At 37.4% G+C, this 18487-nt stretch overlaps 2 protein-coding genes across 2 annotated transcripts in view; both read right to left on the bottom strand.

Annotated features, from left to right (window-relative positions):
• Positions 1 to 8352, bottom strand: part of LOC139132056 (VWFA and cache domain-containing protein 1-like) — a 236752-nt gene extending 228400 nt beyond the window's left edge. Inside the window, exons 1-2 of the mRNA XM_070698462.1 lie at positions 8233 to 8352; positions 7653 to 7814 (exon numbers count right to left, since the gene is read on the bottom strand). Coding sequence (XP_070554563.1) covers positions 7653 to 7814; positions 8233 to 8313 — 243 coding nt within the window. The 5' untranslated portion in view covers positions 8314 to 8352. The remainder of the gene's footprint in view (positions 1 to 7652; positions 7815 to 8232) is intronic.
• On the bottom strand, positions 91 to 7092 carry LOC139145412 (VWFA and cache domain-containing protein 1-like). The gene is made up of 9 exons (XM_070716610.1): positions 6891 to 7092; positions 6352 to 6511; positions 5649 to 5787; positions 4156 to 4236; positions 3595 to 3765; positions 2801 to 2889; positions 1625 to 1760; positions 673 to 836; positions 91 to 156 (listed from the first exon to the last, which is right to left on the bottom strand). The coding sequence occupies exons 2-9, from the start codon at positions 6439 to 6441 to the stop codon at positions 91 to 93; spliced, it is 936 nt and encodes a 311-aa protein (XP_070572711.1). The 5' UTR covers positions 6442 to 6511; positions 6891 to 7092.
• Positions 8353 to 18487: the final 10135 nt, after the last annotated feature.

Below are 18487 nucleotides of genomic sequence, written 5' to 3'. Positions count from 1 at the left end.
GCAACTATTTGACTGGTTTTTTTTACTGGTCGTGTTATTGCAGATACACAAATGTTAGGTCTTCCGACGGTATTATTGAATTTAAGGTGGCTAATTCATCATCTGATAGTTCAGATAGGACTGGAGGTAGATACTAATGATGCTGGTGTACTGTAGCTGGTTCAAGAACAAACTGGTTTTCAGCATGTTTTTGTTTTAATATGTTATCTTCCTTATACTGTATTTCCCTGCAGTTCCCGTTCCCTCCAGTCTTTGTGCATCGATTAATTTTCACACCTCGAAAGTCAGTGAACTTTGGATTCAGAGATTCTACACGACGCACTTGCCGGAATGCTTATAATGGGTAAAACAATACTTATAACAGATATTAAAATGTGACTGCATAATGAGCCAACTACCGTTAATGGGCCAGGTAAGAAGATCTGCGAAGGTACGGAGACTATGTAGTTAAGGAATACTGAGGTAGTCTGAGGAAGCCATTGGCTTGGTCAAACCAGTCAGAAGTGGATTAATGTGGTGACGTCTCCTAGACAAGATTATATCCCTGTACTCAAAGTAAACTTGTGACAGAGTTGAAACTGCACCCACAATAATGTTGCCTCTGAAATGGTAAGCCATTGCCAAGTATTGGCTGAAGATGGAAAAGTGTATTCAGAGGTTTCTTAAGCTTACCCATTGCTGTGTTATCCACTTCGTATAGATGAATGAGTACGTTGATTGGCCCTCATGGAAATACGTAACGTCGGCAAGCAGATCTTGCAAAGTGATGTCCACCCCGACAACTCCTTTCAACTTACCTGCCTCTAATATGGGAAGAGCCACCGTTGTTATCAAACCTGTAGAACAGAAGCAATGTATACATCATGATCGACATGCATCATTTCTGAGGTTAGTGCTGTTGCCATAGAACTACCAAGTATTTACTCATTGAATATGCATTACTATTTATTGATGATTGAATTTCTGTAAAGGAAATTTTAGGCTGAATCGTTAAAAGGTGATGACATTCTGCACCTCCTTTCAGAGAAACATTAATTCCATCTCTCTTTTTCATCACCCGTCTATTATCTCTGTATGATGTTATGTGTAGTATATAACACTCTTCGCTGAATTTTAAGAGGAAGAAAAATTGGCAACTTCACTTGTTCTTCATGCTATAGGATGGGAAATTCATAAATATTAACTGTAGATAATACTACAGCGTTGTGATTTGATTAGGATACAGAAGTACTTAAAATATCCATGATTCACTTTGAATAAATGCAAATTGACTGCGATATTACAATATCAGTATATCGCACCTGTCTGAGTGTCACATATACACCAAACAAAAGTTTGCTATTGTCTACTTTGCAACCAAAGAACAATGAGGTCAGGCTAAGCTAAAGCGCTATTCAAAAATATCCAGGGAAGTGAATATGCTTGAATTTATTCATCACAGAAGGCATCCTCAGACAAACTCTTACCAACACAATAAGGCTGATGGACCCACTGACTGGCCATTGGCTAGTCATTTAGCCATATGGCTTCCCATATTAAAATTGCCTCAGTTTCCAATTGCAGACAAGGTAAATTTTTCATTATCTTCGTCTACAATATGGTCTGTTTGCTTGTTCTTTCTTACCTATACCCGACGCGGCTTGGTGTGGCACCGAGAATATTGGTTTGTCAGAGACAACCATCGCCGTGAAGAAATTATAGTAGGACGCCATCTGAACTCGAAGATCATTTGGGTTTGTAACTTTGGTGAATCTTCCAACCTTGAAGCAAAAATATCGTACATACCGTATTATACACAATGTTGATTTATTCAAACAAAGCCACATTTAAAATGCAATAGTTTAAAAATATTGCAATAGAATTAGTACTGATGAGAACGTTTGAAAGCTTTGCTGCGTCGAGATTGCATTATTTAGGATAGAAAATGTCGTGGCAAAGAACAGCCAAGACTAATAATCACAACAAATGCGTCTTGATAATTTACTGCGTACTAGTTCTACTGAACTACTTGTTGTTTATTTTGAACCACCGCCAGATACAGCATGGACGTAAACAGCATGCATGGTAGTGGTCTGGTAAATGATTTCTTGAAACATATGATGATAACCACTTCAGACTTTGTTTAGCTTTGTTGGAACTTCTTGGAATAAGGTCAACACGGGAATTTGAGTTTCTAAAGAACATCACTTATTCACCACCATTATTTTTGTGTGAACATAAATTGTCTGCATAAAACACCTAAACAAAAAGAGCAAGAAACATAAGGAAGGCATAAACATGTCGACTTATTCACTTTATTGTAATCAAGTTACCAAAAACTGTTTATCATTTGTTTTAACCAGCGTGGCATAAATATACGTACATGTTTGGAAATCATTAATCACTTTTTCAAAATCAAAAAACAGACATGAAGTAATATTATGCACAGCTTGCACTACTTACTATAAATATACTCAAAATATAACAATGAAGATTATGTACATGTTTACTTTCGTCTGGACTTTTAAATGACCTTGTGCAGATTTGTCTATTAAAACAAATGACAAACAAATTCATATTGAAACGTTGTGTTCTGAAAACCCCTAGGATTTTCGTTGGTCTCCTTATAGCGTGCCATAAGTCCCAATTCGTTAACCTACTATACTAACTGCCATATCGACAGTCATACTTGCATGGATATTCCCTGATGCATTACTTATCTGGACAGGATCTTTGAATCAGGCCAAGTCTCTGCTGAAAACAACTTTTGGCTAAGAAACTGCAATTTTGCTTCGACATTAATCAACTTCAGTGCTCTTACTTTAATTTCTCCGGCACTCGAGTCTCTTGGAATGCCAAAATCAGTACCGTCCTGCTGCGCCATGGCTTCAAGAAGTACCTCGTCCAATTCTGTTTTTAGTTGTTGAAAAAATGGACATCCTTAAATATGGAGGAACATGAAAGTGGTGTATATCATAGGGAGGAAAATATTTCTTTTCACGGAAGGATTGCTTATGAGTAGCGAAGCGTGCCTTGAAGGCTAATCACTAGGACCTATGTAAATCACCTTCTTATTTTCTCCTGTTGAAGCTTTGTCCTTTGTAAGGAACACCTCTGGCTCGGAAGTCACCTTTCAAAGGTCATGCAGACTTATCCCGACAATCAAAATTAGCTGATTGATCTTCACGCTAATTCCCGGCGATTATTCTATATACCATTGGATTACACAGGTCATATTCTCCATGCAACTAACTGACTTTAAGTATGTTTCTATTGATCCTCCCCTCCCCCGACAAAAAACTACCTAATACTACTACCTATAATTTCTAACAGGTAGTGATGCCAAAAATGACAGTGATTCACCAAACAAAATGTAATCGACCAAATGGTTTGGCTTAGGTGAAGAATACCATTCAAGAAGCATACTTTAGGTGTTAAACTCTGGATAGTCAATATTTGTCGTCAACGTTCATATCTGTCGTTGAGAAATACCGTGAGGAAAACTTATTATATCTGATAGTTAGCCTACAAATGCAGCAGGTTCATAATTTAAAGATAAAAGGTAAAATCTTGACTGATTTTCAAACGATGTATCTTTAGGATTGATATACTTACGGTTTCCAAGGCCAAAGGTCAAGATGATGACCCTATTTCCGATTTCAGCATTTCGTGTCTTGGTCATATTCATAATATCATGTCTTCTACGAGTTTTCTTTTCACCTTCTGATAAACCATCGTCCACTGCGTCTTCTGGCTGGCCATCAGTCAGAAACAAAATGACATGTTCTAGAAATCGAGAAAGTAAAATCATATGACACCAAGCACGACGCATATGCGATACTTTTGCAATTAATGTCATGACTTATGCTAATTCTCACTTCAACATAAACAATAAATACTGTTTAGTATCGTACAATAATGACATCATCATCGTCATCATCATCATCATCATCATCATCATCATCAACACTGTCACTATAGTAATAACAACTCAACAATCATAGCAGCAGCAACGTAATGGTAAAGTGTTATTGGGTAACACCATCTTTGGCAAAGCTTCCTACTACTGATTTAATGTTTTGAAGCCTAATACTATGGACATTTCAACAGATCGTGGTCTCTAAACCGTATAGAGGGCGGGCACCACTTGGAGTTTGAATACACAATTTCGTTCACCTCTGTCTTGAGAATCAGCAAGTTCAGAAGCCTGGAGCAAATTGAAAGCTTCATTCAGAGCTTCGGAATACACTGTCCTGCCTGAAATGCAAGAAGAAAATTTAAAGATATCTATATTACATATGTAGAACAACATTTGATTAACATCGTGCATGATAGTATTTCTTAATCGGTTAATTATGTTGAGTGATCGATGTCACAACTCCAACGTAGTTGTCGAATTTAAACGGAGAAGACCTTACGCAAACCTGCAATCAAACGCTCAACATCAAATAAGTCCCCCCGGACGGTGTCCGTGGGGACTAATTACTCATTATCATGACCCATACTTTGTGCTACAGATTTAAATTCTCTTGAAAGATTTTATACTTTTTCATGACAAACGCTATTCCTTTTTAAATGATATTTAGATTCGCTCTCAGAAAATCAGAGCATCAAATTTCATTAAATGCACGGAGAATGGAAACAAGACACAGGGCAAATCGAAAAAATAATGCCACAGTGATATCAATGTACAACTTCCACAGATCCGCTGCTGGCAACATAAATTAGATGAGAGAGCGGCATCATTAGAGGATTCCACGAGCAACATGCACTCGCATTACAGTCACTGGTAGGGCTAAAAGGGACCGACTCTGTATATATCATTGACATATCAACTGTGACCCAACAGTTGAATGTGAGATGTGAACAGCCAGACAACCGAGCCACGACCTCTGACGTCAATTGCTCTAGGTTTTTATTTAAACGGCGTCGGTCGTCGGTCGAGTGTATCCCACAAACCATATAGCAGTTCCTTTTCGGTGTGAGGATTGTTTAAGTCTGCAAACAAGCTGATGAGTAAAAGTGTGTTTTTCGGTAGCCGTATTTAAAGTCTACCCTATATAAAACCCTCCGACCCTAACTTTCTTTTGCATTTTCAAATTCACACACATTGTTAATAATTTTGCTATTTTTGATGGGTCACACCCACATAAAAACAAAAAGAGACAATAAGACGTTCTCGACCGCCAAACCGTATTTCCTCAGGTTATGTTAATGAAAACACCACAATAGTTAATACAATATTTATCCACCTAAATCCTGCACCATCTGTACTATTGGTGAACAAGTCAGACAATTTAGCATTTGCGCATACGTAAGGGTAAGGAAGAGAGATGAAATGCATATGCGGAGGCCGGGGTTATGCGTATCATTCTCTCGCTCTTACTCGGGCAATAATGTCGTTTTAAGTGGAGTACCTGTGATGGTCGGATCACACAATGAAATACATACATAATCTTATTTTGGTGGTTGTATGGGAGATCATCTGGTTAGATGAGCCTTAACAGACGTTCTCAAATGCGTAAAGATAACCATGTGGGGCTAACATCTTGTAAATATTTACTTATACCCTGAAAGTTCAACATACCAGCGGAGGCCAGCTGACCTCCACATTGTTGATCAAAAGACCGATTATAGAGGTTTCACCTCTGAATATCGAAACAACTTACCGCCATAGTCGATTAATCTGACAAAATCGAGCAAGCATTCTTTGTTCTGAGGGGTCGCTTGGGCCAGCTGGCTTTTGTAACACGTATCTTCACATCGGTTCGGCTTCAAGACTGTATCCGAAAAGGCAATTACATTAACCTAGAGAGAAGGGGGTCATTTCAGTACAATTGATTTTGAAATGTAAATTCACCATAATACAATGATGCAGACTCATCTGTGCAGATACTTTTTACTGGTGCAGTACAAAGTATTTAGCAACAAGAATAAATTCACTGGTGATTTAGCATTTCTCTGAATATCAATCTATGTCAACAGGAACAATTAATAGACCGGCAGAATCTTCATCCTATACAGTACACATTACAGGCAGAACTTAGGTAAATACAAGATCACGACATTTCAGAGAGCAGTAAAAGGGAAAAGATGACCTCGATAGCCCAAGAGGAATTACAGTGGAGGGGTACTTGTGTTGTGGTGTGGGATAACTTGCAAGTCATTGTTGGAAGGTTGGCGAGAACAGCTTTTACTTCCCCTCTTCAAAGTTATAATTGTTCAAAGTCTTTAAAAGGTATTCTTTTAATGTTATGCTTCGTAAAACACAATTTGTTACAATTTCATAAAAGCTTCCGATTCGCTACCGCTGATAAGATTTTAGGATTTGAAAATGATGAGACCGTACCAGGGAATTTAAATTATCGTTACCTTATCATTTGGATTCATGGTTTGTACAACTGTAATGGCTGCTTCCTTTGCAATTTGCATCAACGTTCGACCTTCGTGTTCCCTGCTCATGGAACTACTTTTGTCGATCACGATGACCACGTTTTTCGGTTCTGGAGTTGCTGTTTCAACATACCAAGGTCTGAAATCATGACAGTAAACCGAAGTCTGAACCCGAAACACATCTATTTCATCGTCGTAAAAATGATCTTTATTCCGAGGCCAAATTTTGCTGTAACTTTTCATGCATCTCCTAGTATTTTTGTACTGTTTATGAGATACAGCTTCATTAATCATGTCGACCTGGCAACAAGTACAGTCTGCAGGTGTATCATGTCCAATATTATATATTGTTCTCCATCACTCAACGATCACGCGATCATGCCACTATCATCGTGAGACTTTGTGGAAATTTATTGGAGAAAGACATTGATCTCTCCCCCGGCCTACAAAAAGTCAATCACAAAGCTAAATCATCACTTCTCGACACCGATCTTTTCTAAAAAGTGCTCCCTTATTACCTGTATCTACTATCATAATCGCCACAAGCAGATCTGGATGTGGCGGGGTAGATTGTGAAGACACCGTCCTCACTTCCAAAAAATTGTCATTTGATACCACTGTTGTCCTCGTAATTACGCTTCATAACATCGACGACGCTAGCGGTGAGTCGGCTTGCATTGTTTCTTGCGTCGGTCGACAAACGCTCACATGCTGTGTCTGTATCAATCTGCGAAATCAGAAAAATGTGTTTGCAAATTCAACTGAATCACAAGCTTGGTGGTAATATGCCAAGTATTTGGGAAGAAAAAGGAACATTGATGTTGAAAAAGTGTTGAGATCATTGCCAAATAGGCAAGAATCATCACCACCACCGTCACCATCAACATCAACATTCCCATCAACATCACCACCACCACCATCAGCAGCAGCAGCATTGCCGTCATTTCGAGATAACCTATGATAATCTAGCAGGGTACATCAGGATTTGAAAGGTCTTTACTATTGCTGTATTTATGTCAATGTATCCGTATTAACTTTTCTATGGGTGCAGTCAAAATTTCTGAGTTAGAGAGGGGGTTACTCAAAGTCACCATGGTTGGCAAGGGGTGGTTACTCGAAATTTCAGTTTCCGATGAAATTCCTCCGACCCCCAGGCCATATATAATGACGGCTCCCTATAGTCTGCCACATGAACTGGAAATAAGTTCAATCATTAAAGCCGCACAAATTAAATCGCTATGGATACCAACGCAATGAAATACAAATAACAGTGTGCTCACCCCTTTACCAAATCTTCTACTATACGTCAGCTCGTCTTCCTCAAATTCGCAGCACTGTCGCCATCGGGACCCAGCAGACGACATCGACGACTGAACCGCATCATGCAACTTTGTAACGGCGTTGACACTGCTGTGAAATCTCTCCAACAGAGAATGGTGTAACTGGTAAAAGACGATGAGATTATGCATGGAAATTAATTGGAAAGTTTAGATTTCAGACAATATTAGAGATCACGCTTTTATTAAAGTAGCGACAAAGCTGAGAATCATATAAGAATTACCAATGGTGTCGTAATAGCCATATTAGATTCATATCTCTTACCAGTGTCTTCGTAAGAGGAATTGTTCACCGTATTTGATGACACTATAGAATACAGGGAAACCTTCTATCTTAGGCCCAGGAAATGTAACTTTTTGATGATTTTTTTCACATCGGTGTATTTTGATTGAACTTGAAGCTTCTTATATACAAAAAATATTTCAAATCTCCTCCCGCGTTTCCCTGACTTGGGAGCGTAGTATCACATTACGTCAATGCACATAGATGTGTTCCCCTACCCAAATGGTATTCTACAATTACCCGTTCAATAAGGCGATCTCCATCCAACGGGAGGTTTTGAAAGGTTAGCGAATTGAAGTGTTGCTGAAAAGACAAAAACATTCTGCATTAGCAGAGATAATATAAATTTGACAAAAATAGGTTTAGTATGGTGAGTGATGATGTCAGCGTGGTTGAAATCAACAATCAGCCTTCATAAAAGTTAAGTAATTGGTTCATTTGAAATTAGGGAGCCTTCAGTCATTATGAGGGGAGGTGGGCCGGAAGAATGGGCAAGGGTAACATTTTACAAAGTTGCTCCTAGAAGAGTCACATTTTACAAACTTAGCCTGGGGAGGGACGCATTTTAGATTGCTAAATTTATGATGGATGGTAAGTCTGAATGAGTTGTGTGAAGGAAAACTTCACAACAATACTGCCATGTATAGTGACTCAACATTTTCTCTTGGTGAAATTTCAAAATCAAATTTCTTGAAGACATATGCACTTGTAACCACCTTATTCTAATCAAGTATATTTACATCAATTATCCAACGTCTACTATGTAACAGATCTGACCTGAGAGCGAGCGCAGCGTAGGGTATATCGTCATTGATGTTTTCAGGCAATAGCATGCTAATTTCTGTGTTTGATGCATGATGCATATTTTGGCCACTGAGGATGAATTGCTGTCAATTGTTTTCTAGAATAACATGTTTTAGATTATTATAGCAATTTAACTCGGAAATGCCAAGTTCACTAACGAAAATTATTTAAAACTGGTAAATTACATGATTCCGATCAGTTTATTGTAATAGGGGTGGAAACAGAGGCAGTCTAATGTAAAACACGTACTTGATATTCCCGTCGGTAGCTCTCAAGTACACAATTTTTAATTCTCCCGTCAGTTGACCGTTCGTTCTCGCGAGAGTTGGCTTGTTTCAAAATGGCGGCGCCTTGTGATGACCGAACCAGGCTTTCAAAAGTGATCGAAAATAGTCATTTTGAATCAAATTTCCAACTTTCTTTGGAATAGAGAGATTCTTTTGTTGGAAATACACATTGTCGAGTAGGATTTGTGGTAGATGATATCTTTAATTTCACGCAATTTGTGTAAAAGTATTCAAAATTGCCGCCTCCATGGAAGTGCTCTCTTAAACTCGTAGGTTATAGAGATTACATTCTAATTTTCGTGTCGGTCGCGCCGCACTCGCTGCGCTCGCTATAAATGCACAGGTATTGCTAGCTATACGTCGGAAAGACATTGTTCAAAGTTTTCTCATAGACCCCCATGTAGGCCTATAGTGTTGGGCCTATTGCCGTTTATCGGAGATGTGAGCGATTTTACAATCTCAAGAGGGATTTTATATTCTAAAGAGAGATGCTGTAATCTAAAGACACACAGTGACAAAACGTTTTCGAAACTGATCTCGAAACCATAACTAACATTGCAATTAGAAAAGGGTTTTGAGACTAGGGCCTATGGTCTCAAATCTCTAAATGCATGGCTGCAATTGGCCTAAGCTAGTTTTGAAACATTGAATCGTTGAATCGTATGTCAATTGAGTGCTGAACACGACCTACTGAATCCCCTAATAAATCATCTAATTGAAAGGCGATACGATTTTCAGATGCTAGCCTAGTATTGCATTTTCGCCAATACTTACGCTGTGCCTGTTTTAGTCGCTGAAATAAGTGAAAGTAGGTCAACAGTACTCTGAGATCATCTCAAAATCGTAGAAAACATCTTAGGACTGGGGTGGGTCACTATTTTTCGCGCAAGCATTTTGAAGGGTCATAAAATTTTGTGCAAGCCTATGGGGAGGGTCACCTTTTTTATGCATCAAAGCTGAAATTGCATGTGCATGTATTAAAGAATATGGAATACTGAAAAAAGAAAACATACCTCCTGGCACTTTCATTTTCTGTCATTTCCATTTTCGGCGCGCCCTTTGGGCGCAAGTTTAAGGGTATAATAAGCAATGTATTGATGATCCAAGCAGCCACATTGATTTAAGTTGTCATGATTTCTACTTATCCAACTCCTCTATTGTACATATAAACTGTCCCCTATAATGACGCTTTAAATAACAATTTGGGAGATCACTTATTTGATATCATTCTCCCATTGACAATACATTTGGTATAGGTCGGTGTCAAATGTTCATGAAGCTGTATGTACATTTTTCATTTTTTGAGGACATTGACAGAATACAAACTATTCAGAATAGTGCAAAATGTCATCAATAACAACTGGAAGCTTCAGGTCGAACAACTTTTGAATAACAATTTAGGATCAGATAACCTATGAGTTATTTGTAGTTTCCTCTGAGCCTACAATGTACGTATAGTGAATGAAAATTTCGGTGAAATTCCAAATCAAATTTCTGGCACAACCATGGACTTGAAACCACTCTAGTCTAATCATGAACATTAATACTAATAATTAGGTGTACATAAATGCACAGATTTACTAGTTTTGTATTGTAAAAAAATATTCATAGTTTCATCATAGGTTGCCATGCGTAATGAATGGACATTTCAGTGAAATTCCTAAATCAAATTTCTTGCACAACGATAGACTTGAAACCACTGTAGTCTAGTCATGAACATTTATAACTAATAATTAGGTGTACATAAATGCACAGATTTACTAAGGCTGCAATGCATAGTGAATTGACATTTCAGTGAAATTCCAAAAACAAATTTCTAGCACAACCATAGACTTGAAACCACTGTAGTCTAGTCATGAACATTAATACTAATAATTAGGTGTACATAAATGCACAGATTTACCTAGCTTTGTATTGGGAAAAAATATTCATAGATTCATCATAGGCTGCCATGCGTAATGAATGGACATTTCAGTGAAATTCCAAAATCAAATTTCTTGCACAACCATAGACTTGAAACCACTGTAGTCTAGTCATGAACATTAATACTATAATTAGGTGTAAATAAATGCACAGATTTACTTAGTTTTGTATTGGGAAAAAAATATTCATAGTTTCATCATAGGCTGCCATGCATAGTGAATGGACATTTCAGTGAAATTCCAAAAACAAATTTCTTGCACAACCATAGACTTGAAACCACTGTAGTCTAGTCATGAACATTAATACTAATAATTAGGTGTACATAAATGCACAGATTTACCTAGTTTTGTATTGGAAAAAAATATTCATAGTTTCATCATAGGCTGCCATGCATAATGAATGGACATTTCAGTGAAATTCCAAAATCAAATTTCTTGCACAACCATTGACTTGAAACCACTGTAGTCTAGTCATGAACATTTATACTAATAATTAGGTGTACATAAATGCACAGATTTACCTAGTTTTGTATTGGGAAAAAATATTCATAGTTTCATCATAGGCTGCCATGCATAGTGAATCGACATTATCGATGAAATCTAAAAATTACATTTTTTGTAAATGCATGCACTTTTTATCTGCCACTTCAAGCAAAGTACATTTACATGAATTATCACACACATATGATTTGATATTTTTTGGACAAAGCGTTATATCGGCCGCATTTTGCCTTCCTTTTGGGAGGGGACTTCAAAAGTATAGCAAGTCAGAAGGAGGTCTTGAACGCATTGCGGGTTTGTTTTGGGGGTATTGAGTAACAGGGGAGGGTCACTTATTTTCATGCACGGATAAGGGGGAGGGTCACTAATTTTTGTGCATGAACTTTTGAAGGGTCATTATTTTTGACGCAGCGGTGTTTCGAAAAACACCGGCCCACCCCCCCTGTAATTTATGTCCAGTCCCTTATTCAAATAATGGGAAATATGCAGCAAAAACCAAACTTCTAGCCTCTTAGTCATTCAGATACGTAAAAAGGCCAAAGGTCATCAAATGTCATCAAAAATGGGGAAAACTTTTGTCGGATACATTTGAATGTCAAAAATACTACGTAATTTTAGCCCTCGTAGTTTTGAAGGTATGTGAAAGTAGGTTAAAGGTCATCAAGGTCAACCAAATTTTTTGGAAAAGAATTTGGTGAAATACTGATCAATATCCATGATTTTGGTCCTGGTTTGTGAAAACTAGGTGAATTTTACATATTTAATAAGGTCAGGAAAATATGAATTTAATCACTCCAAATCTTCTTCTCAATAACTACGAGATCAATGCCCTTGATATGTGGTATTTAGCATTCAAGCCAAAAGGGTGTTGACAACTTTTTTAATCAAGTTTTATGTGAATGAGATAGATTTGAAAGTTAATTCCAAAGATTACCAAGAGATAATTTGACAGACGGGCATGGTAATCTGATAAAAATTACTCTTGCTGTCTTTTATTATGCCAAATTGCCAAAAGATCGGTGCAATGGTATTTAAACGGCAAGCAGATTTAGGAGGCCTAGGATTAATAGCAAACAGTACAAGTACAAAAGAATTCGGCAGTACGGTTTGGAAACGTTAGCTAGCTGTTCAATTAGACAACGGTTTCGAAACTATGGTATCGAAACCTTTATAACGCTATGTCTACAGCTCACTTGATAGGCCAAGCCCATACCGACTTTCTTCGTTTAATGAGGCGACTACCCTCTCAATGAGAACAGTAAAGAACAATCAAAGGTGGGCATCTGATTTTCATCAGATTGGCCGAATATATACAATCATATTGTTCAGTACTCAGCACTTTCAGAAGAGAAGAGGTTCCAGCACTGCATCAATACGTCGTAATTCTACAGTCGATGATATCATAAAGTATAGTAGGGTGATGTCGAGTGCCCAAACCTTCGTAAACACATTCAGGTTTATGGAGGTTTTGTTCTTTAGCTAAAGCCAAGGTGTATAGTGCTCTTTTCACCGACATTCCTGGGCAGAGTTTGACTACAACTTGAGGTCAGGGGAGTGAGATTTCATAAACCAGCTCTCGCAAGGCTGTACATTACCTGCATAATTCTGACTCCCAAACTGTCGTCTGCCAGTTTTGTCAGCTTTTGGCTTAGTTTGATGACATCCAGTAAGTTTGATGTATGTACAAAAGGATAAGTTACAAACTGGACGGTAACGAAAGTCCAATATACGCTTTTGAGCATCATGTCCGAAGTGTGCACGAACTTTTGCTGGTTTGAATTCACAATAAGTTATATCTCGGTCAGCTGGAGGTTCAGTGACTCTACGTAACTGTGACGCTCAAACTATCTTCGCGCAAGGAGCCAGGACCACAACGTACTCTCAACTCCGTTACCTACGCCCTTGTTTACGATAACTCAGAACAACTGAAGGTGGTAGCAACCGAAGGCGTTGCGTTTTGAGTAAATTTATAGCAAATTCTATGAATTCTCTCCCGCATAACGAAACTGAGGGCGCTGGAAAACTACCAAAGTGCACCAGATTATTCAGTCAATATCGCGGGGCAACTGTCGTCTGTAGTTTGTTGAAAAGTGTTACTAGCATTGAAAAGTATAAATGTCATCTTATCGATGTTATTTTTGTTCTGAAACGATCACACGAAGGTTTCTCTGGACCCATACCATGAGAGTTTTCATGACCGTTTGTCGCATTTGACAGCGAATATGCGGAGCGTACACTGGGGCATGCACTATTAGAGCTTGGTAGGGGTGGTCGGTATGGCGACATGTCATTTTTTTCGGTTAATACATTCTTTCCGAGTTCGCGTAACGTATATACTTCTTTCCAGATTTTTTTTTAATTTTTACCACCTTCCAAATATCTCAATGATATACCACGGTACGTAACCGGGAGGGGGCATAAAACATCTATGGACAAGAAAGTCCCAAATGAGGCCAACACTTTTCGGTAGTTTTCGCGAAAATATCAAGCAATTTGCATCCATCAGAACAAAATATGGGTTTCATTAAGTGAGGAATGAATTTTAACCCTTTAGAAAGAATAGAACGTTCAGGGTCTGAAAGGGGCAGGTCGGGAGGAATGGTAACAACAGGTGTGATTTGCGATGAATTCGGCGTGGTGTTTTGTCGAGTAATTGACGGAAATTTGTCAACCAAGTTTTGCATCTTTTTTTAACTTTTGAGATGTTAAAAACTTGTAAGGGGACTAAATGCAAATCACACCTGTTGTTAATTCCAATCCACCCGACCTGCCCCTTCCTGACCCTGAATGTTCTATTCTTTCTAAAGGGTTGAAATTCATTTCTCTCCACAACTTATAACCAACGCATTCATTTCACGTCATGATGTGCATTCTTTCTTTCGTCTGTTTCATTTATCATGCCTTAGGAAACAGGATTGGTCAGTCGGGAACATTGTTTGTTCTTTTAAGACCAATAAATTAAGTCAACCCACAAAATCTGGTAAGATTTACAATAAATCTATGTAGTCAGATTTAGAGTCGGAGGGTATAAATAGAGTAGGTTGGTTTCCCGGAAACACTAAAATGCCCTAACGCTGTATATTATCGTCTAATAGTTCCACCGTGTTTCTATCGGCATTTAAATGGCTACTTCAGAAACGACCTAGTTTAACGAGTTACAATCCCTCCAGATCGAAACTATGAAAGTTCTGATCGTTTTATAAGTAAACTCATGCTCATGCAAATACGCGAGTTAGAGTCACATTCAAGGGCCAATGCCAGCACACAGCGGGATGGATGTGTTACAATAAGAATAGGCGAGAGGTTTTAATAGGCCTATTCCTTCTGTAGATCCGCAGTACTGTTATACTTTGTAGTTCAAGTGATCAAATATTGTAGTAAGTATATATTCATATAATGTTTACCCAGAAATATCCACTGACTACACGTATTGATGTTGGCCTAACGTCAAGGATTTTGCGTCCTGTCTACTTACTATTTCTAGAACGTCACCAATCAAGAGCATAGGCGTTAGTTAGTTGGACAATGTCTGCGATCAGGACAACCTCGGGAAAACTACACTGCATGAAAACCCGATAATTCAGATAAATTCACATTAATGAGTTGCCTGTATTATAGTATAATACACATGAATTCACATGAATCCACATGAATACAGGCTTGCTGAATACAAAAAATGGATTCTTGACTCTATTTATCTGTATATGCACTCTTCAACTTAAATACAGGCAATAATCCATGTAAATACAGTAAGTATTATAGGGAGTTTATGCAGGGCTAGCGTAAGAGAGCGAGTTTGTGCATGTTGTTTATATTGCATTAGCTGGCCGAATTGTCCTACCGAGGACATTGTCCGTAAGGGAATGGACACAAATTACAGGGGGGGGGGTGGGCCGGTGTTTTTGGGGGGTGGGTCGCCATTTTTCGCGCAAGCATTTTTGAAGGGTCATAAAATTTTGTGCAAGCCTATGGGGGAGGGTCACCTTTTTTCATGCATCAAAGCTGAAATTGCATGTGCACGTTATGGAATACTGAAAAAAGAAAAAATACCTCCTGGCACTTTCATTTTCTGCCATTACCATTTTCGGCGCGCCCTTCGGGCGCAAATTTCAGGTATAATAAACAATGTATTGATGATCCAAGCAGCCACATTGATTTAAGTTGTCATGATTTCTACTTATTCAACACTATTGTGCATAACTGTCCCCTATAATGACTCTTTCAATAACAATTTGGGAGATTACTTATTTGACATCATTCTCCCATTGACAATACATTGGGTATAGGTCGGTGTCAAACGTTCATGTCGCTGTATGTACATTTTTTAATTTTTTGAGGACATTGACAGAATACAAACTGTTCAGAATAGTGCATAGTGTCATCAATAACAACTGGAAGCTTCAGGTCGAACAACTTTTGAATAACAATTTAGGATCAGATAACCTATGAGTTATTTGTAGTTTCCTCATAGCCTACAATGTATAGTGAATCAACAGTTTGGTGAAATTCCAAAATCAAATTTCTTGCACAACCATGGACTTGAAACCACTCTAGTCTAATCATGAATATTAATACTAATAATTAGGTGTACATAAATGCACAGGTTTACCAAGTTTTGTATTGGAAAAAAATTATTCATAGTTTCATCATAGACTGCCATGTATAGTGAATGGACATTTCAGTGAAATTCAAAAATCAAAGTTCTTGCACACCCATTGACTTGAAACTACTCTAGTCTAATCATGAACATTAATACCAATAATCAAGTGTACATAAATGCACAGATTTTCCTATTTTTGTATTGGAAAAAATTATTCATAGTTTCATCATAGACTGCCATGTATAGTAATTCGACATTTAAGTGATATGCCAAAATCAAATTTCTTGCACAACCATTGACTTGAAACCACTCTAGTCTAATCATGAACATTAGTACCAATAATTGAGTGTACATAAATGCACAGATTTACCTATTTTTGTATTGGAAAAAAATTATTCATAGGGTTTCACCATAGACTGCCATGTATAGTGAATCAACATTTCGGTGAAATTCCAAAATCAAATTTCTTGCGCACACATGGACTTGTAACCACTCTAGTCTAATCAAGAACATAAATATCAATAATCAAGCATACATAAATACACAGATTTGCCAAGTTTTGTATTTAAAAAAATTATTCATAGTTCATAGTTTCTTCATAGACTATAATGTATAATGGATCCACATTTCATGTGAAATTCCAAAAACAAGTTATTGTACACAGATGCACATTTTACCACCCTCTTCTAATCAAGCACAATTATGTCAATTATTCAGGGTCCATATATGCACACATAGTGCAAATTTTTAATTCTGAAAATTTTTTGACAGTTTTGTCATAGACTCCCATGTATAGTTTTGTCATAGACTCCCATGTATAGTGGATCAACATTTTGACAGAAATTCCAAAATCAAATATCTTGTTCACATGTGCACTTGTAAACAACCCATGCTAATCAAGTATATCTATATCAGTTATTAAACATCTGTATATGAACAGATATAGCTAGTTTTATACTGGAAAATACACGTTCGTAGTTTTCTTATAGTCGACTACATGTATAGTGAATCAACATTATCGATAAAATCTAAAATTACATTTTTTGTACAGGCATGCACTTTTCACCTGCCACTTCAAGCAAAGTACATTTACATGAATAACACACATATGATTTGATATTTTTTGGACAACGCGTTATATCGGCCACATTTTGCCTTCCTTTCGGGAGGGCGACTTAAAAAGTATAGCAAGTCAGAAGGGGGTCTTTAACACATTGCGGTTTTTTTGGGGGGTATTGAGTAACAGGGGAGGGTCACTTATTTTCATGCACGGATAAGGGGGAGGGTCACTAATTTTTGTGCATGAACTTTTGAAGGGTCACTATTTTTTACGCAGCGGTTTTTTCGAAAAACACCGGCCCACCCCCCTGTAATTTATGTCCAGTCCCTAACGAACGTCTGTGTTCTTGATGGCTGACGTTCTAGAAACAGCTAAGTTTAATAATCAGACATATTTTTCAGCACACCCGACTTTAAAATATCAGGCATACATATATTACTGTTTTTTCCTCTTTGATATCAATGATTAACATCCATTTCTGTACGACAGTTCAGGACATCTGGTTAAGCATAGAAAGTGTGAAACACATTCACAGCTCATTCAAAATGTACTGTATTCAAACTTTAAGATTGACACATTGAAATTCCTATCTTACAACTGAAATGTCAACAATTTCATTAAAACACAGAATGACTGTTTAAAATGTATTTAAAATATAATATATATATATATATATATATATATATATATATATATATGTAATATAATATATATATATATATATATAATATATATATATATATATATATATATATATAAAATATAATGTAATTTATGTACACTTTTTTTAACCGTTGTCGCGCGTGGGGGGTGGGGGTGGGGGTGTCACCTTTTTTTCGTAATTTGGAATAGGGGGGTCACCCTGTTTTCAAAACTTGGAATAGGGGGGTCAGCCACTTTTTGACGTCGGCAAAAAATAATTCACCGCCCCCTAGGCCGAAGAAACTGACCAGTCCCTTAGCTACGGCGAAAATCCTCCGAGTGTTGGCGATTTAAGGCCTAATAGATATAACTGATGTTGGGAATTAGGCTGGGGAATCAACAGATATGGACTTTGAAGTGCTACATGGGATATTGACACTGTATTGAGGAGGTAGCTGTTAGAGGCACAGACTGACACTGCTCAAGTTTTCGTTATACAAATCTTTACCTTATCATAATCAATTAATTAATCATCATTAATAATAAATTATCACACATTGAGAATAGAAATATACTTCGCATGTTTAACATTTTTAAGATTTAACGAAAGGTTTTATGGAGAAATTTTCACATAAAATAATAATGCAATGTTACAATTTGAACAGCAATATTTGGACTG

The sequence above is a fragment of the Ptychodera flava genome, chromosome 1 (genome assembly GCF_041260155.1).
Source record: "Ptychodera flava strain L36383 chromosome 1, AS_Pfla_20210202, whole genome shotgun sequence".
NCBI lineage: Eukaryota > Metazoa > Hemichordata > Enteropneusta > Ptychoderidae > Ptychodera > Ptychodera flava.
Note: the sequence above shows the minus strand (reverse complement) of the source record. Positions and strands in the feature narration are given on the sequence as shown.